The sequence below is a fragment of the Balaenoptera borealis genome, assembly GCF_965194805.1.
Source record: "Balaenoptera borealis genome assembly, chromosome: 14".
Taxonomy (NCBI): Eukaryota; Metazoa; Chordata; class Mammalia; order Artiodactyla; family Balaenopteridae; genus Balaenoptera; species Balaenoptera borealis.
This window is the reverse complement of record NC_138875.1, coordinates 27,712,520-27,739,059: the sequence shown is the minus strand read 5'-3', so window position 1 is coordinate 27,739,059 and position 26,540 is coordinate 27,712,520. Positions and strand designations below refer to the sequence as shown.

The following is a 26,540-nucleotide window of genomic DNA, read 5'->3' as shown; positions in this document are numbered from 1 at the left end:
GTCAGGTACAGAGATTTACATACATGGTTACAAAACTTCATCACAACCTTACAAAGGAAGTCAACTTACCCAGCATTACAATGAGAAATCTGAGGTCCAGAAAGAGTAACATATATCAGGTCACACAACTAGTAAGGGACAAAGCCAGGATTCAAACTCAGGTCTGCCTGACTTGGAATCCCACGTGCTTTGCACTACTTTATGTAAACCATATAGCACGGCTCTATCTTGTAATCAGCAACTTAAGGTGTGCCTTTACAAAGATTAGGGAAGAGGGCAGGGAGGGAGGGTGGGGAGGAAGTTGTTCTGCAAGAAGACTTGAGACTCAGTACACACCCTCCACCCCTGAGCAGCCCACTCAGGCCACTGAAGCAGAAGGCTGCTTGGGTACCATGTGGAGGTGGCTTTAGGATGAGGTCTAGAGATACACGTTGATGGCTGAGCTCATTGAGTTAATTAATGAATTAATGAAAGGCAAACAATGGGCAGAAGTTGGAAATACTGGATGATGCTAGAGTACATACAAGTACAAACTTCAGTGTTAGACTTTGGGCAAGTTATTTAAATTCTGTGAGCCTGTTTCCTCCTCTGCAAAAAGGGGATAATGGCATTCACCTCAGAGGATTTTAGTGATGGTTAAATGACTAATGAATACAAAGTGCTTAGCCCCAAAGTGCAGTGCCCAGCACATAGAGTGAATGCCCAACCATTTGTGCAATTCTAATCATTATCATTACTATCACTATTACTATTATTATTACCACGAGGGATTGTAGCCCATTTGCATAAGGAACTCATGGAAACACTAGTGTGATTCCTTTCATTCCTATACCAGGCCCTCAGACTATCCTCTTGTGATTCATTTTTCTCCTTCAGGGTAACCTGAGGAATTTATTTTCTTCTTATTTTACCAGGAAGAAAATGTTGAAGGGAGATTTGCCTGAACCTCAAAATTCTGGTCATAAACCTGGACCTATGGTCTCCCTCCCAGGCCCCAGACACACATACCCTGAGCCGCAGGGGACACTTGGAGGGAGGGAATCCCCCCGACATGGAGCCCTGTGGTTTGGCTGGTGTCCAGGGGGTGGAGCCAGAGAGTTGCTGGCCGCCTCCCTGATGAGGACTATCAGCTCATCCAGGTGGGCGGGAGGCCCCGCTGACACCTGCACAGCTTTCTGTGTGTTTTATTGTTTTTTAAAATTCTGTGCTCATAGAAGTGAACCAGAGTACACGTGATTTCTGCCATCACAGAACAAGCCACAAAAATGAAATTTAAGAAAAATGGGGAAGAAAGGGATTTCTCACTTAAATTTTAGATTCCTCTGCTATGGAGTGTTTGCCTCCTGACTTTTAAAGGCAGCAGTTTGTCCTGGGATTCTCACCTGGAAAGGGGGACAATTCCAGGGAAACATTTATATTTTTGTTTTCCTCCTCACTGGAGACAAGGGCAGGTTGGTTTCCAGAAAACAACTCATGGACCCCGGTTCTCCCCCACGCTCGCACCACACCCTGCAGAGCTTTGCTGGATTCCTACACCTGTGCAGAAGCCACATTAAGTCTGAGAGAACGTTCCACCCTGGGAGCCGATACTTAGCTCCAGAGTCTACTGTGTAGCAACGTGTCTCTCGGTTTTTAGTTTGACATTCGTTGATCCTTTTCAGTTACAAATCTTCCCCAGAATATCTCAGGGTGAGGGTAGGCGCTAGAGGAAACAGCACGGGGAAGACAACAATGAGCTTGAGCAGGATTGCTGCTGGACAAAGACCTGGGAACCCGCAGAAACGATGGCAAAGCTGCTGGCACCCAATCAAGAACAGAGACAGACAGACAGAAGGCACAGGACAGGGGGCCAGTTGCTCGGCAGTACTTTGGCCCTGGTGCCTGAAGTGGGAGGAGAAAAAAAGCACAGATATGCAGAGTGGGTTCTGAGTATCAAAGTGCTGGGTGCCTCCCCCAGCACCCTCCTCCTAAGCACCTCCCTTTTAATAGAGCCCAGCAGGGCTTTATCAGCCAGTGCCTTCTGCCCAGGAAGCCAGCTGCAGTGTGAGTACTCTCCTCATCTCTGTTCATTTCTAACTGTTCCTTGTCGGGGGGTTGTCTTCTTAGACCTCTCTAATTTTTGCTCTTTTTCGCTTTTCTTTTTTTAATGGAGAAATATGTTCAGATGATTGGAACTGAGTAAAAGCAGCAAAGACAGAGTTCTGGTATACTAGAAAGCCATTTACCCAAACCACGGGCTTCTTCCTGGACGCTTGCAAGCAGCGTCTTGGTTCATGGTTTCTACAGCAGGGTGGATCAGCACGGAGTTCTGTGTGGAAGAGGGTTTCAGCAAGGAGTCCACTTGAGGTGCTAAAGGACTCTGAGCTCACCGATGCTCTACAGGAGTTTCAGGCTGTGTTTTTGAAACAAGTAAAATTGGAGATGTATCAATACGACTCAAAAAAAAAAAGTGGGTACTGGGAATGGCCCTTTCCAACTATGGTTTTATGTGCTGTCGTGCTGGAGGGAGGGCACTGGAACACCCATTGGGAGAATGAGTCAGTCCCACTACAGGCACGAATTTGGCAGCTTCTTTGCAGCTACCCTTTCTGATGTGGAATTCAGACCTCAAGGCTTCTAGGGGAGTGCGTTCTGAGGAGAGAAGTGTTTTAATCAGGAGACAGGATAGCTGACAGCATTTTCTTTGTTTCTGGTTAGAGCTTTAGAGAAACCTGAGCACCTCTCACTGCTTAGAATCAAAAACTAACAAAAATAAAGATTACTGTAAGTATCAGATAAATGTCAATGCTGAAAATTCTCTTATTTATGATAGAGCATGAATGTTTATATGCTTTCTTCTATATCTATATCCAAAACTTTGTATTATTTTTAAAAGTGATACTTGAGGCATAGAAAATTAACAACATTCAGGGCTCTCTAATTGTACAAATTTCTAATATATGCTGACAATAGAATGAGTTGTACTTCCTGTAATAAAACAAGGAATGTCGTTTAACTGAAATCTTGATATTTCAGAATGATGAGTACTGCTTTGTTGTACTAGTGATCTGGGTTATGAAAAGTGCTTTCTGCCTCCTGCTGTAAACTCATCGGGTGCAGCTTCCAGAATATTCTTGGGATGTTAACTTCAGCACATATAGGCCTTGTTGTAGACATGTCAGCGATACAGGAGAGTGAGGCTTACTTTGAGGCACGGTGAGATGTTTGTTTGTCAGAAGAGTCACTGCTTCGGGCAAGGGCATGAGGTGAAACCAGGCGTAGCAGAGCTCTTTGCTGCTGTTCAACACCCCCTCCCCAGGGTTATGTCAGGGAGGCCACGAAGACGGGCTGTGTCTACTGTGTCACTGAACGCTAACACCCCTTGCATCCCGGCATTCAGAAGCTGCCCCTTCACTGTGTGTTGACTTGAATAGAATCTTGGGGGCATCAATGTGTGTGGCTCCAGCCTGGAAGACGAAGAGCCACCAGGGCTTACCTATTCCCTAAGGCGGACCCTGCTGAGTGAACGTGGATGGTCCCCACTCTGGACCCCAGTTTTCTCTTCTATAAAATGAAGCCTCGAATTATATGCTCTCTCAACTTTTTCTCTCTCTCTCTTGGCTAAGGAAATATCATTGTTGAGCTCAAGGATGTCATTCTCCAAGACGTGGTGATTTTGGTGGTGGGGAAATGTGAAAGGGGAATGTGACAGTCCTACCTGTCCCTTTCTTTCCTTTTTATTTCATTCATTCTTTCTTTTTTTTAAAACTGTGTATAAGATGAGTGCCTTACAGTTGGGTTTCTGGATGTTGTTCTTTATCAAACAAAAATATACATAATGCAACCCACTGGTCAGGTATTAATCAGATTGTTTAACCATGGATAAACATACACATACACATACACAGTTTTTTCCTAAGACGTGTCAGTAATATTTTCCACGGTTGTGGATTTTTCTGAGTCACTCTAGTAGAGTGTAAATTTTCAGATTTCAAACCAAGCCAGTAGAAGAAAGTAAAAATTAAATAAAAGAGGAAGAAAAAAAATAAAGAAATACCACACATATAACTTTCCTGGGACCTCTGAAGGAAGAATACTATCCTTGGATGTGATGGAACTTTTTTAAAAAAAAAAAAAGGAAACAAAAAGTTGCCACACTTGTTGAATTCAACTAAGAATTGTTTATTATAAACAAGGCGATGTCCAATTTTTAACAGTTCCTATTCAGATACAAGGGGGAAAAAATGCCATTTAGCAGTTTCTTAGACTGGGCTTTTGCTATGCATACAAAGTGTGGCTAGCATCTCATCACAGAAAGTAGAACCCATACCAGGCCTTCTCCTTCTCACATTTGTAAAGATCAAGGTGGAGGGAAATTGTGGCATTGGCTTTGACCCCCAAGATGGAGCCCTAACAGTTTGCCTGAAGTGTTTCAGAGCCTGAAGCCCACCCCTCCTTCTGGAACAGGCTTCAGATCTGTCAGCTTCCTGTTAGTGGAGAAATGCAGCAGAACAAAATCTATGCATAGGTCTCTGTGCAGGATGGTTTGCCATTTTTTTCTTTTGTTTCAAGGGAAGTAAAACGAACATTCAGTGTCTGCAGTCAGCTCATCGTCTCTTTTTGCTGATGGAGCTCTTGCTTATGGAGAAGTCGGCCTTCTCTGTTAAGGTCTCCTCTCCCCAGGAACTCCCTGGGAGAGCTCCTGCCTCTCTCTACCTTGCATTTCACATCACAGCCAGGGCACGAATCCTGCTGATTCATCTATTTTTGCCCTTTGTCATGTATGGAAAGAAAGGAAGGATGAATGGACGGTCTTTGATTGGCGCCACTGGTGACGCCCCTCCTGGTCCTCTTTGGAGGGACCCTTTTGGAAAAAAATCTGGTGAGGCAGCGCACAGAGGCTTCCCCTGGCTAAGCTTGGCCCTGGCCCATGGGCCACCAGAACAAGTATGCTACCTTTGTGCAGTTTCTGTCTCTGTGACTCTGCTGTGTCTTTTCTGAACAGAGCCTGGGAAGTGGGTCCTCATGCTCTGCTGAGCAGTGCAGCTTGGGCTGAGCCAGATGCACAGGGGTCTTGGTCAAGAAAGTCACAAGACACTCATCTGGGGTTGGATGCTGGACCTTTGTGCTGCAGAGTTTTGACAACCATGGAAAAGCTAGGAAAAAGTAGTCTGGGATTTTTAACTTATGCTCCTCCTATTTTATAGAGTTTCTTCCTTGTATTTTCTGGTCCTGTCTTTTTAGTTGAAATTCAATGACCTACTTAGATTTGAGAAGTTTGAGCATCAGTTTAAGTTCCTGCTTTATCACCTTGCATTGCCTTTCCAATTAGGATGTGTGGATTCTTAAAATTCCCTAAAGAAATGTAAACAGTCTAGCATGATAAAATTCTAGGGTGAACCACAACCTTTAAGTTGCTGGTTTCTCATAACCAATTCTCACGCTTAAGTTCTGGAGCAATTAGTCAAGGTTCCCAGGGCTCCAGAGTATTCAGGAGTTCAGAATAAATGGTTCCCGGGGGGTTCGGCCACAGCAGCAACTGTCTGCTCAACTCATGAGAAGACCCCTCTCTCTAGGACATGGCAACCACACAACCTACCCCAATATGTGGATACTGAAAAGACAAAGCACAGCAAGTCTTCTATATGTTGGGCTGTGGATTCAGATAAATGATTCAATCTTTATCCAACTTCTGGTGGCTAGGCAGGGAACTCTGGCCAGTCAGGTTCTCAGTCATGTCTGGCCAGTTAGAATATCAGGTTTCATATCTGTATCTCCAAAATCTCTGAGGGGATGATGTATTTAAAACCCTCTAAAATAAATAAATAAATGCTGGAAATTTTGAGAACATGAATTTGTTCACCCTGGAATAACCCATATACCTAATTGTTTCTGTACTTGATGGAAAATGTCCACTTTAATGTTTTCATTCAGTGCTGCCTCTGTAGGGCCAGATCTACTCAGTTACAGAAACTCAAGGCAATTTCTTGTCATTGCCTGGACTGGAGCCTGATGCCTCTCATAAGATGCATGGCTTTGCGAATGGGGTCACTGTCGTTGAGGAAAGGGCTTGCCAAGCAATATTTTCAGTTATGATGTTTAAAGAGGGAGATAAATAAAAATAAATGATAGTCATCACTTAGTTTATGACATAAAATCCAATTTTTCACAATTGCTTAATAATTCAAACAGTTTTCCTTGTTTAACTTTGGGGCCAGCTGAGCTCCATATAGACTTAGTTTTGGTTCCTGACCTCCAGCAGTTTTCAGTTTAAGAATTTCTTAATGCAAATGTTCATTGGAAGTCTCACAAATGCTGGTTTCTATCACTATTTTGCCAAGACAAAATGACCTTGGTCGAGAATGCATTGCATAAACAGCTTCTACTTTGTGGAATGGTTGGCCATTGTTCAAAAGCAGAAGGGTTAGTTGGGCAATGAAATAATACAATTGAAGTGAAATTGTGACTCAATAAAAAATGTTACGTTGATTTCTGTACTGGGATTAATAGAAGCCAAAACTAAAATCTGAATTGCAAAAAATAAAAATTTAAAAAGCCATAACTTTTATTATCTGTTAATAGCCGTTTGTTGGCTATGGTAAATGGAACAACAATGGTACCAAAAATAGCCACGAGAACCCCTTATTCACAGCCTGGCCACAGAGAGAAGACGAGCTGGTTTAACTGAACGAGTTTTGGGTATTTCCTTGGTCATGTCTTACTTGCCTGTGGCTTCCACATTCCACACTTGTGCCTTCTCGGGTCTGATGGTTTTGGTGTTCCCCTACTTCACACTGGCCTGGCTGTGCTCCTTGCTTTTCTTGCAAACTCAAGGTAGTTTTGCCATGGTCTTTCTCCCTTTGCCTGCTTCTGGGATGACATCATTGGTATTCTTTTATATCTACCATCGGCACCATAAAACCTTCATTTTTGTCTACAGGGTACCATATTCTGTTGATGCTGGTGCTTTCCTATTAACACTTATCATGAGGTGAAGAGTCTCATAGTGAGCCCCAGTCACAGTTATACTGTTGGTATTTCCCCGAGGCATGCTGTATGCCCTGTACATTCTTACAGCATACAATTCTTAGATTGTAATTTTTTGGTTTTCAACAGCTTGGTCCGCCTCCACCTTTCCCATTTTCTACACCTTTGTGGAATATTATTTTTCCAGTCTTTAAACATTTAAATAACAAATTCCAAAAATAAAGAATATCTGAGGCAGTTGCCTGATGTGATGACATAGTCAAGCAATCTTTGACTTGGAGAGTGAGTATGAGACGGTTTTCTTAGGCTGTGCTAACACACACAAACTGTTTTGTAAACATTTCTTCTCTTTCAAACTTTTAAAAACAAAACCCTTTTTTGTAAAATAAAAATTTAATTTAAAATGGCTGCTTGTCTTGGAAAGTAGCTGATTGGTCTGTAACCTGACATCTGGCTCCTTTCATTGGCAGCAAGAAACTTAAGTACTTATCTTAGCTATTTCTATATCATTATCTGACTCCTTATGTTGAAATTAACTATTTTTCAGTCTTTCCCACTAGACTGAGCTCTTTGAGTGTAGGATATATGTGCTCAATAAATATTTGTTGAGCTAGAAACTGAACCTTATGAAATTAAAGACCAGAACCTTTTTTCATGGTGGCATTGAAAACAGTGATGACAAAAATAGTATGGGGTTTGGGTCTTGGTAATAATCTCCGTGACAACATTTCAAGAGGAAAATGGTGCTTTCTTAGTTCCATGGGATGTCATGGTCCAAATGAAGTGCCTTTAAACTCATCCTCTGTGGCTATTGTGACCAGGTCCCACACTGGCCAGTCCAAAGTGTTCTGCATTAGGGTGTTTATGAGCTCTGTTCTTTCCTTAAGGAGCCAGAGGAAGAGCTATCCATGGAGGACAGCCCCACTGTGGTTAAACTGGACCAGGGTGGAAATCAGGGTCCACCAGTTCGCAAGAGAAGATGCCTCCCCAAGGCACTTGGCTACATAACTGGTGATATGAAAGAATTTGCCAACTGGCTTAAAGGTATTTACGCTTCCATCCCTTGGAGCAGTGGCTTTGGGGGGAATGGTTTGCTGGTTCTTCTAGTCATATCTTTAGTTATACTCCCCTACCTTCTATCTATCTCTTTCCTCTCCCTTTTTTAACTTTTTATCTTCTAACCGGCAAACTTCTTCAAATTTTTTTTAATGGAGATAGTGGTCAGGGCCACAGTCCGGTTCATATCAGAGGAAGGCACCTGGTTCCTCCTTATAATTTCGGTACTTAAAAACTGAAATTTTACTATTGGTAATTCATTCCTTTGGCGTATGAATCTGAACCTCTAAGCGTGGTAAATAAGTGCATTCGATGTTTTCTGGAACTGAGGTTCTAGTAGGAGCAGTTGCATTGAGAGGAAAGAAACTGGTTGCTTTCAGGGATCTGAAGGTCACTAAGGGGAAAGGGTTCAGAGAAAAAGCTTCAAGGAATATCAAAAATTAGCTTCACCTTCATGAGAGGGGATTTTGCTTAGGGTGGGCCCTGGACTTGGGAAGGAGCCCCATTTGCCTCGTTGTTTCCTTAGCTCTGCCCGTCTCATCTCTTCCAGACAAACCCCAGGCGCTCCAGTTCGTCGACTGGGTCCTTCGGGGCATATCCCAAGTGGTGTTTGTCAGCAACCCCATCAGCGGAATCCTGATTCTGGTGGGACTCCTGGTCCAGAACCCCTGGTGGGCGCTCAGTGGCTGTGTGGGAACTGTGGTCTCCACCCTGACAGCCCTGTTGCTCGGTCAGGACAGGTAGGCACGTCCCTCCAAACCTCCGCTTGTTGCTTCTTAGAACACAGGAGCCAACCAGGGACTGTGAGCAACAGTGATAAAGCCCCACCCTCCCCAGGAGAATCAATCTTTACTCCACAGAATGCTTTATATGTGCCTTTAGTCAGAGGTCAGGAAATCATTTATAGCCTCTTATTCGTGGTACCTGAATAAGCGGCCAGTCTGAATGATGCCAGATCCTCCTGGCACTACATGGTAACCAGAACAAAGCTATAAGTAGTTCTCAGTGTAGGGTCCAAAGGGATCTGCTTTAATGATTGATCAATTATTTATCATCAGCATTTTGTTTATTCGCAAAAAATGAATATGGGTGCAGGAAAAGTTTTAGTGGCTTAAAAATCCCACTAATCCCATTATATCTTATTTCCATACTTAGTTTAGTAAATTCATTCTTCATGGACAGTGCAAAGATTAGCTCAGCTTCCAGAGAGACAAACTGACATAAATTCCAAGTAAGCAAGTTCTGACTTAAGTAATGTTAGCGTGTCTTCTGAACTATGTGTTAGGCTAAAAATAGCGTGTACTTTATAAACTATCTGCCACTGAAGAATTGATGAGCTGATTCCTACCATGGGAGGAGATGGCTCCTGCCTGACCAGTTCCTTCAGGGAGACTGCTGGTCTTCTAGGTGTCCAGGATCCACGCATCATCCCCAGTGGATGGTCATTATACAGCTAAGCTCCTGTAACACTTACTGTAAACTGCCTAAGGGGCTTCTCGGGGAGAGAGTCAGAAAATGCTCCACTTTCCCATCAGGTCCAAGGAGGCTACTTGTTCTCTATGGAGGGTGATTTTGTACCTTAGGTCAAATTCTGTTCTAATGCACATCAAGAAACAGTCTGTCCAGTTTGGAGGTGTGGTCCAGGATTGTATCATATCAAATCTTCTTCATTGTTTTGCCCCAGTAGAAGTAGACCCATTTTCCTTATCAAGTATGGTTTAAAACAGGGGTCCCCAACACCCCCTGTTAGGAACCAGACCACACAGCAGGAGGTGGGTGGCGGGCTAGCAAGCAAATCTTCATCTGCCGCTCCCCATCGCCTGAACCATCCCCCCAACCCAGTCCGTGGAAAAATTGCCTTCCATGAATCCGGTCCCTGGTGCCAAAAACGTTGGGGACCACTGGTTTAAAAGACAAGCCATATTTACATGTGTTAGTTTTCAGATCTCTTTTACTGTCCTCAGTCCTAAAGGGCACATTAAAAAGGTAATCCTCTGCTTTAAGTGAATACACATCTTCCTGTTGCTGAAACTATGGCATTCCACAACATGTAGGCATTGCAGTTAATTTTTTGTTGCTCAAAAGCCTTAAATCTCAAAGCCTTAAATTTAAGCTCAAGCCTTAAATCTGAAAATCAGTTGTTGAGAGGACAAGCCTTGCATAGCTCTCCACTGCCATCAGGTATGGCCTCAATTATCATTTCCTGGGTTAAACCAATACAAGTCATATCACCTGCCACATATCCTGAAGGATTATTTAAGGGAGACAAAGGGCTTTTGAGCACGGAGTCTCACCTCTAATACTCTTGCCCAGATGAATATCACCCTGCTGTTGAACTGGTGCTTCCTGCTCCAGGGACAAACAGGCCGGGAGAAGCTTTCACACCATCCTGTACTGCCCTGTAGCGTGACTCACTGCTACATCACCTCCCTCTCAGGCCCTGTGTTCAACCTCACCCACCCACTTCACCATCTGCACACCCGTGACTCCTACAGACTTCATCCTTGAATGCTGGGTACCTTCAAGGTGCCAACTCTCAGAGCCCTGGGGGGCCTGGCTTGTCAGCTCTGGGGCTTATTCTATAGAAATCATTCCATTTCTCACTTGGAGCTTCTTGTCCCCAAATATGAAATGGGAACCATTTTGGCCAGGAGTAGAAACTTACCCAGGACAACATTTAGAAGTGAGGTTAAATGCTGGGAAGCAAAAAGGACCCAAGAAAGAATTAGGTGCTAAATATGCACGTAATTAAATGGAGTAATTTGCCAAGTAAAAGTAATTGTTTTTCTTTGCAATAACTTGGAAATGTGTATCTGGAGACAACAAAATAGAAGCACAGGAAGATGAAAATATATGCTAAGTTGGAAGATTTGTGTTTATAAGATCAAAGACACCATGGAAGTAAATTTACATTTTAAGAATCTTACATCTCTCACCAAGAAAATCAAACTTAGGAAACAGTTTCACATCAAAGCTATATTCAAGTCAGAGGTCCTAATGATTTAAAAGAAATAATAACTTTTGGAACGAAAGGGTAAAAGGAAGCAGAATAGGTTGGATCGCTGATTTCCCTTTCCTCCCCTAGATGCTGGAATTCTATCTTTAGCTATGATACCTCTATAGGGGTTGTTCTATGTGCACATTTGCATTTTATCTATGTATATTTTACTTTTTCATGCTTTTATTAGTATTTGGCGTCTACAGACTTTGCAATAAAATCCTAAATATAATCTCATTTTCAAATGTAAATATTATCTGGAAGTTACAAGTGTCATTTATGTGCACCTCCAGCCAACATCCTCCTGGAAGGTGTCCAAGCTGTGCCTTTTGCCCACAGGTCCGCCATTGCAGCAGGGCTCCAGGGCTACAATGCCACCCTGGTGGGAATCCTCATGGCTGTCTTTTCAGACAAGGGAAACTATTTCTGGTGGCTGTTATTCCCTGTATCTGCTATGTCCATGACTTGGTAAGTTGTACCTGGTTTTGGAAATGCCTTTTTGAAAAAATGTATAGGGGGAGGAGGCAATGGGGGAAGTTATTATTTAGGGAGTATAGAGTTTCTGTTTTGCAAAATGAAAAATGTTCTGTGAATGGATGGCGGTAATAGTTGTATGACAATGTGAATGTACTTAATGCTGCTAAACTGAATGCTTTAAAGTGGTTAAAATGGTTTAAATTTAAACATAAATTTTATGTTATGTATATAACACAATTTTTAGAAAAATATATTTTTAAATTTAGTTTCAGGATATGTCTATTGGAAACATTCAAACACACCGATGCGTGTGGCCTCCACACACACCTCACAACCACCCCCCAACAAGATTCTGATGTAATTGGTCTGGGGTATTTCCAGGGCATTGGGCGTTTTGAAGGCTCACAGGAGGTTCTAAAGTACAACCAAAGTTGAGAACCACTCCCCACATCAGTGGTCCTCAAACATGCACACTATCGGGATCACCTGCCAGGCCTGTTAAAACACGGACTGCTGCTCCCTCCCCCACGCTTCCTGATTCAGCCCATCTGGGGCAGGGCCTCAGAATCTGCATCTCTAACAACTTCCCAGATGATGCTGATGTGGCTGATCCAGGGACCTCACTGAGAACCCCTGTGCCTGTATGAACTCCCCTTACCATCTGCCCCTGTCCCCTTCAAAATAATTCTTTACTAAATTCGATTCCTTTTTTAACCCTAAATCCTTCAAACTAGTTTCTACATTGACACTGTCTTAAATCCTTTTTTTCTTTTTTGAAAACAAACATTTCCTTCTTACCATGGTATATTCAGAATATAAAATACTAGTATCCACACAAATGATATGTGCAGCCCACTATGGACAGTGTGCCCACCCTGGCTGCAGCACAGATGTGTGGAGGAGAACCTGCCGGCATGGCCAACCTGCTCAGGAGGGACTTCCCACCTATTCTGAAGATAAGGCTCAAGGGCACGAGGCATCACCTGCACATGGTCATTCACCCTCTCCCCCAGTTCCGGAAACCTGGGATTCTGACCTTAAAGTGATGGCTCCTTGATTGAATCAACAAGTGAGGGAACAAAATGGGCCCAGAGACCATAAAATCCAATCTCCCAGTTTACAGATGAGGGAACTGAAAGTACCTCCCTGCCCTCGGCCACACAGTTCAACTGCTCAAGGACTTAAAACCCTGCCCTCCTGAGTTTAAGATCTCTTTCCTCCAGTCCACACCACCTGCATCCTCCCTGGGACCATTGTTTTTCTTTTTCAAGACTAAATATACTAAGACTCGTGGAGATGGTATACAAGTTCAAGATCAAGGTTGCCTCTGGTGGGGAGGGAGGTGCATATGATCAAGTAGGTTACAGAAGGGGCTTTAACTGTTTAGACAATATTTTTTTCAGATGTCGTAAATAGTTCAAAAATATTTTTAAAACCTAGATTTATAACTCACTGTGAGCAAACCCAGAGCATAATTTTCCACAAGCCAAGTAAGCTGAGAGTTTATTTTTGACTGTATGTAAGAATTATTCTATGACAGGATTTATTCCAGGTGTGTTTGGGTTTGGGGTTTTTTTTTTGTTTTTTTTGTGTGTTTTTTTTTTTCTGTGAGAAGTTTGGCAACACAACACTTTAGAGACATATTTGCCAATGAAACAAAGCCCCTCCATAGTATAGAGATTCAGTTTGTCAACCTGGCTTCCATTCCAGGGCATTGGGAGTTTGGAAGGCTTCACATGCATATTCTTCCATTCTGTTCTGTTGTTGTTTTTAGTCCAATTTTCTCAAGTGCGTTGAACTCCGTGTTCTGCAAATGGGACCTCCCTGTCTTCACTCTGCCCTTCAACATGGCGTTGTCAATGTATCTTTCTGCCACGGGACATTACAATCCATTTTTCCCAAGCAAATTGTTCACACCTGTAACCTCAGTTCCCAACGTCACCTGGTCTGACCTCAGTGCCCTGCAGGTAAGATACACTATCTTCTTACACCCCCTCCCCCCAACCCCACCCCCGCCACTGGCTCTGGAAGACACCCCGTGTCCTCCTGGTTAATTATTCATGGGCATCAGAACCTTATAGAGACTCAGCACTGGGGGGACCTTGCCACCTTCCTCTTTCTTTTTAAAGAATTTTTTTTTTTAATACGTATTTGGCTGCTCCAAGTCTTAGTTGCCACATGCGGGATCTTCGTTGCCACATGTGGCATCTAGTTCCCTTACCAGGGATCAAACCCAGGCCGCCTGCATTGGGAGAGCAGAGTCTTAACCACTGGACCACCAGGAAGTCCTTTGCCGCCTTCCTCTTGCCGTCTAAATGCTTATTTGTTCTACTCCAAAGCTTTGGGCTCTAAGGGATTTTTTAAATGACTACTTGGTCAAAGCTAAATTTTCCTCCTCTTTTCTTAAAATTTGCAGTGCTAATTCCAGAGTATACCTCCCCTGAAATTCAGACACTCTATTTCAAACTTGGCCCTTATTTGTGGGGTATGATGGAGACCAGCCCTTGAGGCAGGGGCCTCCAGCCTGGTGTTAAGTCCTCCCTGACCTGCCTCCTCCAATCAAAAGAACTGGCTGTTTACTGTTAGATCCTGTTGCAGAACCTCTCTATTCTGCTTTTTCTTATGGTGGATCTCACAGAATACGTACAGTAATTCAGATTTCTCAGGCTTCGGAGGCATAAGAATCACTGTTTTTTAAATACTAATGCAAGCTCCATCTCGACTCCCTAAATCATAATCATCGGGGTGGAGCCTAGGAGCCTGTATTAACAAGCTCCCCAAATAATAGTGACGTGGGCCAGAGTTTGAGAACCACTATCCTAGGATGTATGCTGTGTATTTCATTACAGTTGTGCATAGAGAGAGCACTATTTTTAAAAGCCTGGTTAGCACAAATCAAATTCCAGCTCTTTGTATTGCTGTTTATTTAATAAATCTGTTTAAGGTTTCTTGATTATTTAAAAAAAGAAAAAGAAAACACTTGAAATCAGAAGAAAACCAACCTTACCTTTTTTAGGGTGCAAAAGACTGGTTTTTCCGCTATCAGGTTATAAAATACCTTTTGCTGTCCTCTTTGCTGAGCAGTCAAAACATGTGAGGAGTTCAAGTAGCCTTTTCTTTAGCTTCTTGCCCAGAAAATGAATGGGAGCATATGGAAATAACTCAGAAGGAAAATAAAAAATTTATCAAAACTGCCCATGAGAAAATAGCATTAGTTAAACTAACTAAAACTGCCCTATCTAATACAGTAGCTATTTTAATTTAAATGTAAAGTTAATTAACATTAAATAAAATTTTAAATTTAGTTCTTTAGCCTCACTAACCACATTTCAGGTGCTCAATAACTGCACGTATTGGACAGCACAGATACAGAATATTCCATCACCACGGAAACTGCTAGTGGACAGTGCTGACATGGGGAAGGGGGGTCTTGTCCTTCTCCTCACTCTGAACTACCTCTCCAACATCAGCATACTTATTTCCCATCTCATCAACTCCCCGTTTCCCTGGCTACCTGAGGGATAGTTCTGCTGTCCAGTTCTGCGATAAAAGACCAGACGGTCTTTGCCTGTGTCAAGTTCCCTGATCTAGAAGAAACAGGAAATGATCCTGTGTAGACGTGAAGATCCAGCATGGGCTGGAAGAATTTAGGCCCATCTTAGGTTAGAATCAAACTCACAGTATGATCCTGTGCCCTGAGCAAGGACCAGACTAGCATCAGAAACCAGCACTGGATCCAGCCTAATTCATGGAAGGAGCGGACACTTCCTTGTGCCAAAGCTGGCCTCCCTGCATCAGAGTCACTGCCTCCCAAAGGTCCTTGCCAAAAGGTGGAAGGAGTGAGATGGGAGGTAAGGAGGGCCCCTTTCACTGATAGCCTTGGTCAAAACAGAACTAACACAACTAATTATGCCTATCCTAGCCCTACCAGAAGTGTTGTTATAAGGAATTATCATTTGTTAGCTTGAATCAAACCCTGTACCTTGTTCCTAAGAACTGCCACTCTGTGAACACATTACCTTAATTCAGAACTCAGCCAGAAAGCTAGAACTGTGATATTTACATGTATTTTTGTGTTCTGAGGACTGGCAGTTGTTGATAACTGGAATAAGCTAAGGATATCTCGGTTTAAATTAATACAAGCTCTCTAAAAATGTATATATAATGAAAAATAAAAAGAATTTTTAATTTAAAAAAATTTTGATAAAAACTAATAAAAATTAAAACAAAAAAACATAAAAAGTAAATAAATAAATTTTAAAAAACAAAAAGTAAAGTAAAATTAATTAACTAATACATGTTCTCATTAACAACAGAAGTGTAAATATGGTCCTGACTCATGAACCTGCCAATAATTGCTTCTGAGTTGTGGATAAGATAACCCGACTTTGGGTCTCTGGCCTTAGCACTAATAACTAAATTACGTGGGAGTAATAATACTTCTATTGACCATAGAGATGCATTGATTTATTGGCCTCAGAACTGATGGAGAGTTGAAAGCAATAGAAGTGTAAGCTGTGGTCCCTGCCACCCTCACTGGGAGGCATGGCGATCGTCACAGGATCAGTGAGGAGCAGTGACACAGCACTGGGAGCTTATCAGTGACCAAAGCCAGGTGTCTGTGCAAGCAGTAGAGCCAGAGAGTGAAGGGTCTGGGAAAGGCATGCTCAGCACGCAGCAGGGAAGGGCTGGTGTATCTCTGGGGATAAAGCAGAAGAATGACTGAGATTCTTCCGTAGAAAGAGAGAGAATTTTAAAAATTAGTAGCACTGATCTTGAAAGATAAGATATGCTAAATCTAAAATGACATCGCATTGTGTTTGTGGGTGCCCTATGAGTTTCTGTACAGTAGTTTTAACGACCGCATTTTCTAAATTGTTTCTGCAGTTACTGAAGTCCCTGCCCGTGGGTGTTGGCCAGATATATGGCTGTGATAATCCGTGGACAGGGGGCATCTTCCTAGGCGCCATCCTCCTCTCCTCCCCACTCATGTGCCTACATGCTGCGGTCGGGTCGTTACTGGGGATGGCAGCAGGTGAGTGTAAGACTTGTTACCAGATACTGAGCACCTCCTCTGCTCCATCCATTGTCTCAGGCATCTTCTATACCCCAGACCTTTCTTGAAGGTCTGCTTCCAAGGGACCAGTGGGAGTTCTCAGATGACTTCCCCACCCCCAGACTCCTTCCAGAGCATCCTGCATTTAGTCCGAAGTTCTGACTCCTCCTGTCTTGCCTAATAGGTCTCAGTCTTTCAGCTCCATTTGATAACATCTACGTTGGACTCTGGGGTTTCAACAGCTCTCTAACCTGCATTGCAATTGGAGGAATGTTCATGGCACTCACCTGGCAAACCCACCTCCTGGCTCTTGCCAGCGGTGAGTATCCTGTGCATCTGGGGAATGGTTGCTTATGATTATGGGATCAACATCAAGGACAAACTGTCAGTAAGGACTGTGTGAGAAACTAGAGCAGGAGTTCTAGTTTGAGCCCCCTGCTATCTGCTGAGGATGGGTCCAGGGCAACTGGCATCCGCTCTCTGGGAGGATTTGGGTCTGCTCTGTCCACCTCGTTACTCATTTTGAAGACGAGAGAACCATTTTACAATATGTGTATGTTGGGGGATAGAAACTTGACTTGCCCTATGTTCTTCATACTAATTGTTTGACCCAAGAAACTAAAAGGAAACAAGATAAGTATAGAGTTGGTTCTCCTGGTGAATCAGGCGGTATTAATGGGCCCTTAGAGAATCACCTTAATCCGGCTGTTCTCAAAATGAAGTAAACATCAGAATCACCTGGAAGCCTTGTTAAAACCCAGATTGCTGGGTTTCACCCCCAGTCCCTGACTCATTGTTAGAAGTAGGGGAAGGAGTTTGCATTTTTAACAAGGTGCCGGGTGGTGCTGATGCTGTAGCTCTGGGGACCACATTTTGAGAACTACTATATTAATCCTTTCTAACCTCTCTTTTCTAGCCAGACTCAGCCTATGGGAGCTAGAAAGGGTTCTGGAGATCTCCACTCCATTGTTCTCATTTTACTGTTGGGGTTCTACATAAGGGCAGAGAGAGAAAGTGACACACTGAAAGGCATCCATTAGGGGTAAATGTAAGTCCAGAATCCACATTTGCTAACAACTTCCAGAGTTACGCCCACTACACTACTCTCCTTCCCTTTAGTACCATTCAGGCACTTAGGTGAAAACAGACCTCAAGTGCTTTGGATTTGAAAAGCTACCATGGATTTCTCTGGCCATTGGAAGGGGAGCTTATTCACTTATAGCTTCTGGCATCCCTAATTCAACACAAATAAAAGTGTGTAAGATAATGTGCTAGAATGAAGGAAATGACACTTCCTTGGGGACAGAGGGGTGGAGGGATATTGGAACATGCAGAAACTTTTGTAATCTCATGGAAATATTTGTCTAGAGTCATTTTATCACCAGATTAATCAATCCAGCCATTATTAAAGTGATGGGCTACATGTCAGGCAGGATTTAGAGTGAGTTCCTGCATTGGACAGGACATGGGATGGAACCAAGGATTTCTAAGGCCTAATCCAATTTTGATTGTCTAATGCTGTAGGAAGATTAACAAAACTCAGGTTGCTGTAGTGTTGCCATTCACATGTCATTTTGTCAGTTTCTTTATAGTTACATAACTATTTCACCTAATAGTCCTGTCAAAATTTTTGCTCATTTTCCCATACTTGTTTAAAGCTTAGGGCAAAGGAGAAGGGTAGAAACAGATTATGTGGCCTCCTGAGCTCACCTGGGTTAGACTCTTTATTCTGAGGTTGGTTTGAGGTTTCAAACCTTTATTCTTTCTGTATTGGCAGTAGCAGCAAATACGTATTAAACACTGATGGTACAACCCAGATAGTACTAGGAAGAGCTAGAGGTTCAGAAGCTTTAGATCCCAGGCGGTTTTCTGTACAGAGAACAGAAGCCAGGTGAGTAAGAGAGAGAAGCCCACGGAGACCACAAGATGCAGAGCCAGGAAACACCTACAGTGCAGAGTGCGTCCCTGGGGGAACATTATAGTTCAGAATCACCAAAAAGCACCTCCTAGAAAGGGTGGCTTTTCTGTAAGTCCTAAAAAGTAAGAGGAGGAATTCTAGTTGGTAGAAAGCATGGTCTGGGCCAGCACAGGGACAGTCTGAGCACATCCTTAAAGATAAGCAGAAACTGTCTTGGTCACAGGAGTTGTTGATAAGGTCTGTGAAGGTCTTCACAGACTATGGGAAAGGAAAAGCCAAAGATGTTTACAGATGTGTGTTTCCCAAAGCTGTGATATCACCATTATTTTCTTTCTATACTTCTATAGTTGTACAGGCCTATTGTACCAAACAAAACAAACAAAAATTCAATCAATACAGAAGAGTATAAAGCAAAAAATGAAAATACTCCATCCTACTCCTTAGACAGAACTTTCTTGCCTCCTTCTTATAAGGACCCTGTGATCACATTGGGTCAACCTGGCTAATCCAGGATAATCCTCCATCTCAAGATCTTTAACTTAATCACAACTGCAAAGTCCCTTTTGCCATGTAAGGTGACATATTCACAAGTTCTGGGAATCAGGACATGGACGTCTTTGGGGGCCATTATTCTGCCTATCACATCTCCCTTCCTTTGGATAGATCAGATTTTCATTATTAGTAGAGCATACTGGTTAAGTCAGTATATTGAGTTAGTTAAGAGCCCAGACCCTCCCTGGTGCCCAAATCCCAGCTCTGCCTATTTTAATTTCAATAGATGCCAAATGCACCCCACAAAGGCCGTACCAATTTCCCCTGCCACTGACAGTATATGAGAGTGCCTGTTTCATCCACACTGGGCACTATCAGTCTTTTTCATCTTTGAACATAAAGTTTTGAGACAGACCTCTAGTCCCTCTTATAAAGCAAATCTCACTGTAAAATCACACAGCAAGTTTATGCTTGCCCATATCACCCCGATACTGCCAAACAAAAGATCAACCTTGTCAGCCAAGGTAAATAAATAGCAGACATTTATCACAGAGGTGCTCTTTTATTAGCTCCTATGGCTTTATCAGAAAGAGGACTTGGGAATCACTGATAGAGCCTGGTAAAGCTGCCTTCCCTGTGCCCCTAAGCCAGAAACTGCATGGCCAGGGAACTCCTCAATTTTGTTATTTTATCAGTGCAAACTGTAAACACATTCTGTATCTCTTCTTACAGGTTGGGGTATCATAGTAGGACTCACACATGGTGGTCTGTGGGGAGGGACGTTGTCTATGAAGAACTAGGATCCAGTCCTCCCTTCCACACTCAAGGGCCTTTTCTCTCCCTCAGCTACTCAGAATGCTGTCAGGGTCATCACCTCCAAACCATGGTGTACAGAACTTCACCTCTAATGTAAGGCTTTCCCAGCCCAACCCAGCTAGTCCTAAGTGATGGGCAGCAACTGTTAGATAATCTGATACTCTTACTATAGAAAGAAAAGCAACAGGGAATTGAAAGAGCATTACAATATGAGACTCGAGCACCAAAAGTGCGTTAATAGGTATTAAGCTATTGCACTTCTAGAAGAGAAATGTCAATAAGGTCTCATGTGCACAAGGGAGTGTCATAGAAAAGCTGGCACTCAGGAGAGAAGAGACAGAGTGTCCCCTGTACTTAGCCAATGGCCAGTGAATATTTCTTGAATGAGTGAATGAATGAATGAACTAAATGGGGGGAAAAGAATGAAATTATCAAAGCCAAGCAAAGAAAATCTTCCAACCCTTCTGCTCAGAGCAGTACTTCCAACCCATGGTGACAGAGATGAGTTTATAGCTGCTGTTTGTGAAAATATATGATTTCATTTGAGATTCATTACCTCCCTGTAAAAAAACTCTTCAAGTTGCCTTTTTACAGATGATGAAACTAGATTCCTAGTTCAGTGATTTGTTGCACAACAAACAAAATTGCAGAACTGGGATTTGAAGCCCAGATCATTTCCAAAGATGAGCCTTTCCCATTAGCATGAGACAATTCAGATGTGAAAGAATTAGGTATACTGTTGAACAAAAAATATCAGGATAAAAATATAAAATATCGGTAAAAGGATGGAAGTCTATAGTAAAGTAAAGGAGGATCACAAGGTCCCTCCTGCCACCGCTGCCCAACTCCCCAGAGTAGCAGATGTGACTTCTCGATGGACTTGAGGACCAGATGATGAGTGTGTCTAACACTGAGTGTTGCTGGCCCAAGTGACCATGTGGCCATTATAAGAAGGTTAATCTTCAGGCCGCCTCTGTGAAACCTAAGGGCTTCCGTGAGCCCCCTTGGGGCCAGGAATTGAGTTAGCTAGTTGAGATCTTGGTTTTTGTTGTTTTACATGGAAAGTCATACATATAACTCAAATTACCTACTCTAATTGTGCTTAAAGTAAATAAAAACAGGATGTTAATTAATTGACCTGTATGCCAACCTTAATGGTATTTGGGAAAATGGTATTATGTGGAGGAATCCCAGGTCTGTGTTCAGTTTCTGCCAATTTCTGAGTTACTACATATATATATACATATATATATATATACCATAATTTTTTGGAACTGTGAATTCTAACCATTGATCTGAGAATCCCAGATGCCATGAGATTGTATGCTGTCTCAAGGAACATTCATAAGCTTAATTTTAATTATTATTCTTGGATAAAATAATGGGGAAGTTTATTTACCATGGAAGGCCTTTTCCTTAAGTATTATTAATAATAACAACAAAATAGTACCACAGAAAAGCTACCTTTATTGAGTACTTACTGTGTGCTAAGCCCAAGCATTATCTTCTTCACACTCACACCAACCCGTGAGAGAGAGATTCCTATTACCTCCTTGTACAGGTGAGGAAATGGGGACTTCGAGAGGAGGCATCAAGCTCCTACGGGGTGGATGCTGGGAATTTGAACCCAGAGCCGCTGGCTCTAAGCTCATACTTGTAACCAGGATACTCGGCTCGCTGGTGAAACGCACAAGTTTACATTCCAGGGATTTATACCTAAAGGCAGTCTTTCCTGTAATGAAAAGTGCACCTACCAAGCATTCTTCTTTCCTTTTTTTTTTTTTTTTTGTAGCCCTGTTCACTGCCTGTGTTGGAGCCAGCATGTCCAACCTGATGGCTGTGGTGAGTTTGCTTTAATCTCATTTTCTCATCAGTGTGATCAATCAGTTTTCAATGATATGGAAGCCCTCCTGAAGTCCACCTCGGTGGCATCCCGGGGCAGGATCCATGACAGATAGCCACTACAGTCCATCTGCCAGACGCACCTGTCCTCACTTACCCTCCAGCAACACAGTAAACCTTAGTCCAAACTACAATCACCAGGCTTGCTAAAAATATCAGATTGTTTGATTTTAAAAAGTGAAACTTAGGGTGTATAATATATTATCAAGTTCATACTTTAACTCTGAGTGTCAAGAAGTTGACTTTAGAATATCTTTCACTTAAACAGAAAACCGGGACTATGTATTAGTTGATAAATCAGAAAAGGGAGGAAAAGAATAATTGGTTAAAGACCCAGATTTTTTTTTTTAATTAAGCCAACAGTTTTTCATACCCCTTATCTTCTTTTAATCCCCAGTCAGTCATCAGTAAGACTTTTTTAGACCCATGTCCTGGCTGAATTTTTTTTTTTAATAAATTTATTTATTTATTTATTTTTGGCTGCATTGAGTTGCTGTGTGCGGGCTTCAGTAGTTGTGGCATGTGGGCTCAGTAGTTGTGGCTCTTGGGCTCTAGAGCACAGGCTCAATAGTTATGGTGCACGGGCTTAGTTGCTCCACAGCATGTGGGATCTTCCCGGACCAGGACTCAAACCTGTGTCCCCTGCATTGGCAGACGGATTCTTAACCACTGTGCCACCAGAGAAGTCCCTGGCTGAATTATTTAGTAGCCAAAATGGTTGCCCATTAAGAGCTTCCTGCTACTCTCTCCTTCCTTTGACATTGTCCTTCCCCTCCCCTGAGGAGCCCAGTATCCCCAGAGTATTCTGGGGTCCCCCACCTCTCAGTGCTCTTGCTCACCAACCACTGCAGGTGATGCAGGGCCGGTTCATGATAACTTTATCCATGTAGATGTGGTCATGGCTGCCACTGGGTTAGGACAGCATGTAGCCCTCTCAACAGCAGCTTCGAGAGCTTACCTGGGGGGGTCCTTCTGGAGACACAGTATCTTTATAGTGGAATGTCAAAGCCCTGTTACAGGCATGATGGGATGCCTTAGAGCTTGTGGGGCCCTTCACATCCCAACAAAGGTTCACAGACCTTGGCCTGTGGGCCAGAATTGGGCAGGCTGCAAAATAGAGTCAGCTAGGGAGATTTTGAAAAATGCAGATCCTCAGGCCCTGTCCCTTGGCATTTCTGGTAGAGTAGATCTTGTATGATGCCTAGGCATCTGTGTTTTTTTAAACTCTTCCAGATGATTGATGTGAAGTCAGGTTTGTGTACCATCACACTCTGGGGGTCCACGTATAGGGCCAAACCTAACCAAGTACATGGTGTGTGCTCAGAATTGCGTGAGTTGCCATGGACGCACAGAAGGAAGAGCTACCATCAAGGAGCTTACAGTCTTTTTGAGAGATGGAACAAAAAGAAGTAAAGCAAGTAGAGTCCAAGACCTAGTCTGGGTAGAGGTCAAGGGGAGAGAGGACTGAACTAATCAAACAATGGCTTTGTGGACCTGATGAGTGGTCAGGAGCCATTGGTGGTTGGCGAAGTGTCATCTCTGGGAGCAAGGTGTCATGTTTGCACTTCCGGTGTAGGAAGTCTGGCTGTATGAGAGGGAGGAAAAGACATACATCAACCCTAAGGAATGCATGCTGACATTTCAGCTGCAGAATGCCCTGAGATCTTAGACTCAGTCTCCACAGGGACAAGCAGAGTCCAGAGCAGTGCCCCCAGCGAGTCATCCCCTGAGCTGAATGACAGTGGAGTGAAGCGTGGTTCCTCGGAGATCCTCCGACAGGATCTCAAAGGAACATGTGACTTGTCTCTTTTGCTCCAGGTTGGATTGCCATCTTGTACCTGGCCCTTCTGTTTGGCGACACTACTGTTCCTCCTGCTGACCACGAAAAACCCCAACATCTATAAGATGCCCCTCAGTAAAGTCACTTATCCTGAAGAAAACCGCATCTTCTACCTACAAGCCAAGAAAAGGATGGTTGAAAGCCCTTTGTGAATGCAACCCCCATCCACAGCCATGGTCACAAGTCATTTCTGACTAACTGCCCCAGTTGACTTCGAGGGTCTCAAAACTGTTGTTTTTACTAGTAACAAATTTTATACTAAGCCATCGGTGATCTGTTCTTTTGCTCATTTTGTATTTTTCTTTCAGACTCCAAAACATGCCCAAACAAGTGACAAGACACATCAAGGTGATGTGCTCTGGCTATGGAATTTTAAACCCCAGTGGGGCATTGGCACTGAGACTGTACTGTATTTATAAAGTCAGAATGGTCCACCAGAAAGAGGAAGTAAGACCAAGGCTAATTATTGATATTTATTGATATTCTTGGTGTTTGGTTGTACATGATGTTAACAGTATTAAAAAATTAATCTCTATAAACCAACTAAGCCTTAAGTGAATGGAATTCAGAGTCACAAAATCAAAGTCAACCCAGAATTCTCAGATAAGCCATTTGGCTTATTTAAAATCAATGCAAGTTACACATTACAGCTGTGGTCAACATCGCAGGGCCCATCACTGAGCTCTTTCCCCAGCTCCTCAGCAGAACCGCCTCCATGCTGTCCCATGCCTGTGACATTCTCTTACAGGAGATGGTCGGTTTGTTTCAGGCTGGCAAAGCTGCAGGAGGGAGAATGGGATCCCATCCTTCAAAATTATTCTGTATTGTCACTTTTCTTGGATATTGCAAAGGATTTTTTAGGTAGTTTATTATCCTTTTTTTAGGAGAATAGATTTATTTTCAATGAGGTAAAATAAGAGAAGTTCCTGGCTTTACCAGTTCCTAGGTATTAAAAAGAAAAGTTACATTTTTCTAAAATACTCAGCATAGCTATTTTTACTTTAATCTGCCTAAACTGATTTTGTAAATGCCACAAAAGCAGAGAATCGAATACCAAATCATCAACATCCAAGGGCCCTTTAAAGTCACATTTTCAATTCATTTAAGGATGTCATATATTATAAAGACTGAAAGTTAATGCCAGATTGCTTCTGGGTGTTCAGAAGTTGTTTAATTCTTACTTTTAAAAACAATCACTATTTTCTGCACACTTACAATATTCTCACTCAGAAACCAATGGTATTTGAACCATCAAAAAGAAATACAGGTAGGGGGCTTCCCTGGTGGCACAGTGGTTAAGAATCCACCTGCCAATGCAGGGGACAGGGGTTCAAGCCTTGGCCCGGGAAGATCCCACATGCCGCAGAGCAACTAAGCCTGTGCGCCATAACTACTGAGCCCATGTGCCACAACTACTAAAGCCTGCACACCTAGAGCCCCTGCTCCACAACAAGAGAAACCACCGCAATAAGCCCACGCACTAAAATGAAGAGTAGCCCCCGCTGACCGCAACTAGAGAAAGCCCGCGTGCAGCAAGAAAGACCCAAAGCAGCCAAAAATAAATAAAAATAAAATAAATAAATTTATTTTTTTAAAAAAGAGAAAATCAGGTAAAGGAGTCTCCTGTTTTGCTTTGTTTGTAAGTTATCAGTCCTATAAAGATTCTATAACCAAACATGCTGAAGATGGCAGTGGGAAGCTCCGGAATTTTGGAGAATTGGAAAGTGACACTGGAATCCTAAAGGTGTTTTCCTCTTTGGGTTTGACGTACTCAGTGCAAACTATACAGTTTGCTGAATGAACAAACAGAAGAAGGGAAGTAAACCTACAAATATTGTAGGGAAAAGTTCACTTCTTCATTTTCTCAGGGAAACACTGTTCCAATTTAAAAACCCTGTGACCAAAGCCTTTGAAACCATGACTTTGCAGCTGTCATAGAGTCATGTATATTCCTGTGGAAAAACTAAATTTTCAGTGTTGGAACTGAAATCTCCCTTGTTAGGGAATTTGTAAAATAAGAGTCGGGAGGGGGGGACAAAAATGCAAGCAGACCAAAGATCACCAGGACTGGAGACCCTGGGGCATGAGCCTCTCAGTGTCTCCAAGTCCGTGTTCACAGGGAAACCCTAGCGGGCTGACCACACGCCCTTTTCCCATGTGCTCACACAAACTTGTAAATAGGAACATTTTAAAACCCTGTACATTGTCTAAGTTAAATAGTATTCATTTTCTCAAGCTATTTTTGTTGCTAAGTATTATCCTAATAATTTTAGTGAATATTTTATTGATTTTCCTACGGAGCGCTTGTATTCTTTTCTATTGCCTGTATGACAAATTTCTATGTAAGAATATGAATAAATTATATGCACAGCTCAGTTTTGTGTAAATTTTGTTTAGAAATCATATATGCCTTTTATAGCCATTGTGTACATTAACAATCACATGCATAGGTATGTATTGCTTATATTTCAATGTACTAGAATCCTTATTCCTTTCTTATACTTCGTAGTCACACCAGATGCATAGCTGAGAAAACCCTGTTCAATTTCAGATTTATGAGCCCATCCCCTTGGTTATCCCCTCAACTGTCCATTGATCTCCTCACTCAGGAATTAAAATGCATTACTGAGGACAGTTACAGATGTTCAGGGCACTCTCCTAACACTTGGAGAAGAATATCCTGAGAGCCAGCTTCCATGCATTCCCAGACAGGCCGTGGGTACCCATCAGGACTGAACCTGGGCCGTGACCTGCCTCAGGGGTCAGTGTTCTAGGACAAACTACTGTTCAGAATGTCACCCCCCGAGGATGAAGGCCAGTGCTTGTCTCTGCCTCCTTTCACCCATGGTTAGCATATTTGAAAGAAAACACACTAAAAATGGAAAGTTAGTCCAACCAGTTTCAAAAAGCTGCCCAAACAGGAAACAAAAGGAGGCCACAATGACTTGGCCCCTTGGAGTGCTCTCTGTCAAAACAAAAGCACTCCCACCTATCGTTTCAAGATAATAAATTTTACAAG

At 42.7% G+C, this 26,540-nt stretch overlaps 1 protein-coding gene across 4 annotated transcripts; it reads left to right on the top strand.

The window, feature by feature from the left end:
• Positions 1 to 301: 301 nt before the first annotated feature.
• Positions 302 to 25,896, top strand: SLC14A1 (solute carrier family 14 member 1 (Kidd blood group)). Of its 4 annotated transcripts, none has more exons than XM_082353342.1 (10): positions 302 to 2,043; positions 7,854 to 8,010; positions 8,573 to 8,762; positions 11,360 to 11,488; positions 13,272 to 13,464; positions 15,202 to 15,348; positions 16,385 to 16,532; positions 16,738 to 16,872; positions 21,572 to 21,621; positions 23,500 to 25,896. In XM_082353342.1, exons 2-10 carry the CDS (start codon positions 7,875 to 7,877, stop codon positions 23,671 to 23,673), a joined length of 1,302 nt encoding a protein of 433 aa, XP_082209468.1. In that variant the 5' UTR covers positions 302 to 2,043; positions 7,854 to 7,874; the 3' UTR covers positions 23,674 to 25,896. The 4 variants fall into 4 exon arrangements, with proteins under 4 accessions (XP_082209468.1, XP_082209470.1, XP_082209469.1 ...); XM_082353343.1 differs by lacking the exon at positions 302 to 2,043 and adding an exon at positions 2,071 to 2,763; XM_082353344.1 differs by lacking the exon at positions 15,202 to 15,348 and having other exon boundaries at positions 309 to 2,043.
• The last annotated feature ends 644 nt before the right edge of the window (positions 25,897 to 26,540 follow it).

Excerpts from the sequence above, each read along its gene's own strand:
- SLC14A1 (XM_082353345.1), top strand. The coding sequence starts at position 4,606 with ATGGAGCTCTTGCTTATGGAGAAGTCGGCCTTCTCTGTTAAGGTCTCC. Across the intron at positions 8,011-8,572 it reads ATTTGCCAACTGGCTTAAAG|ACAAACCCCAGGCGCTCCAG; the intron begins GTATTTACGCTT and ends CATCTCTTCCAG. Across the intron at positions 13,465-16,384 it reads CTGACCTCAGTGCCCTGCAG|TTACTGAAGTCCCTGCCCGT; the intron begins GTAAGATACACT and ends TTGTTTCTGCAG.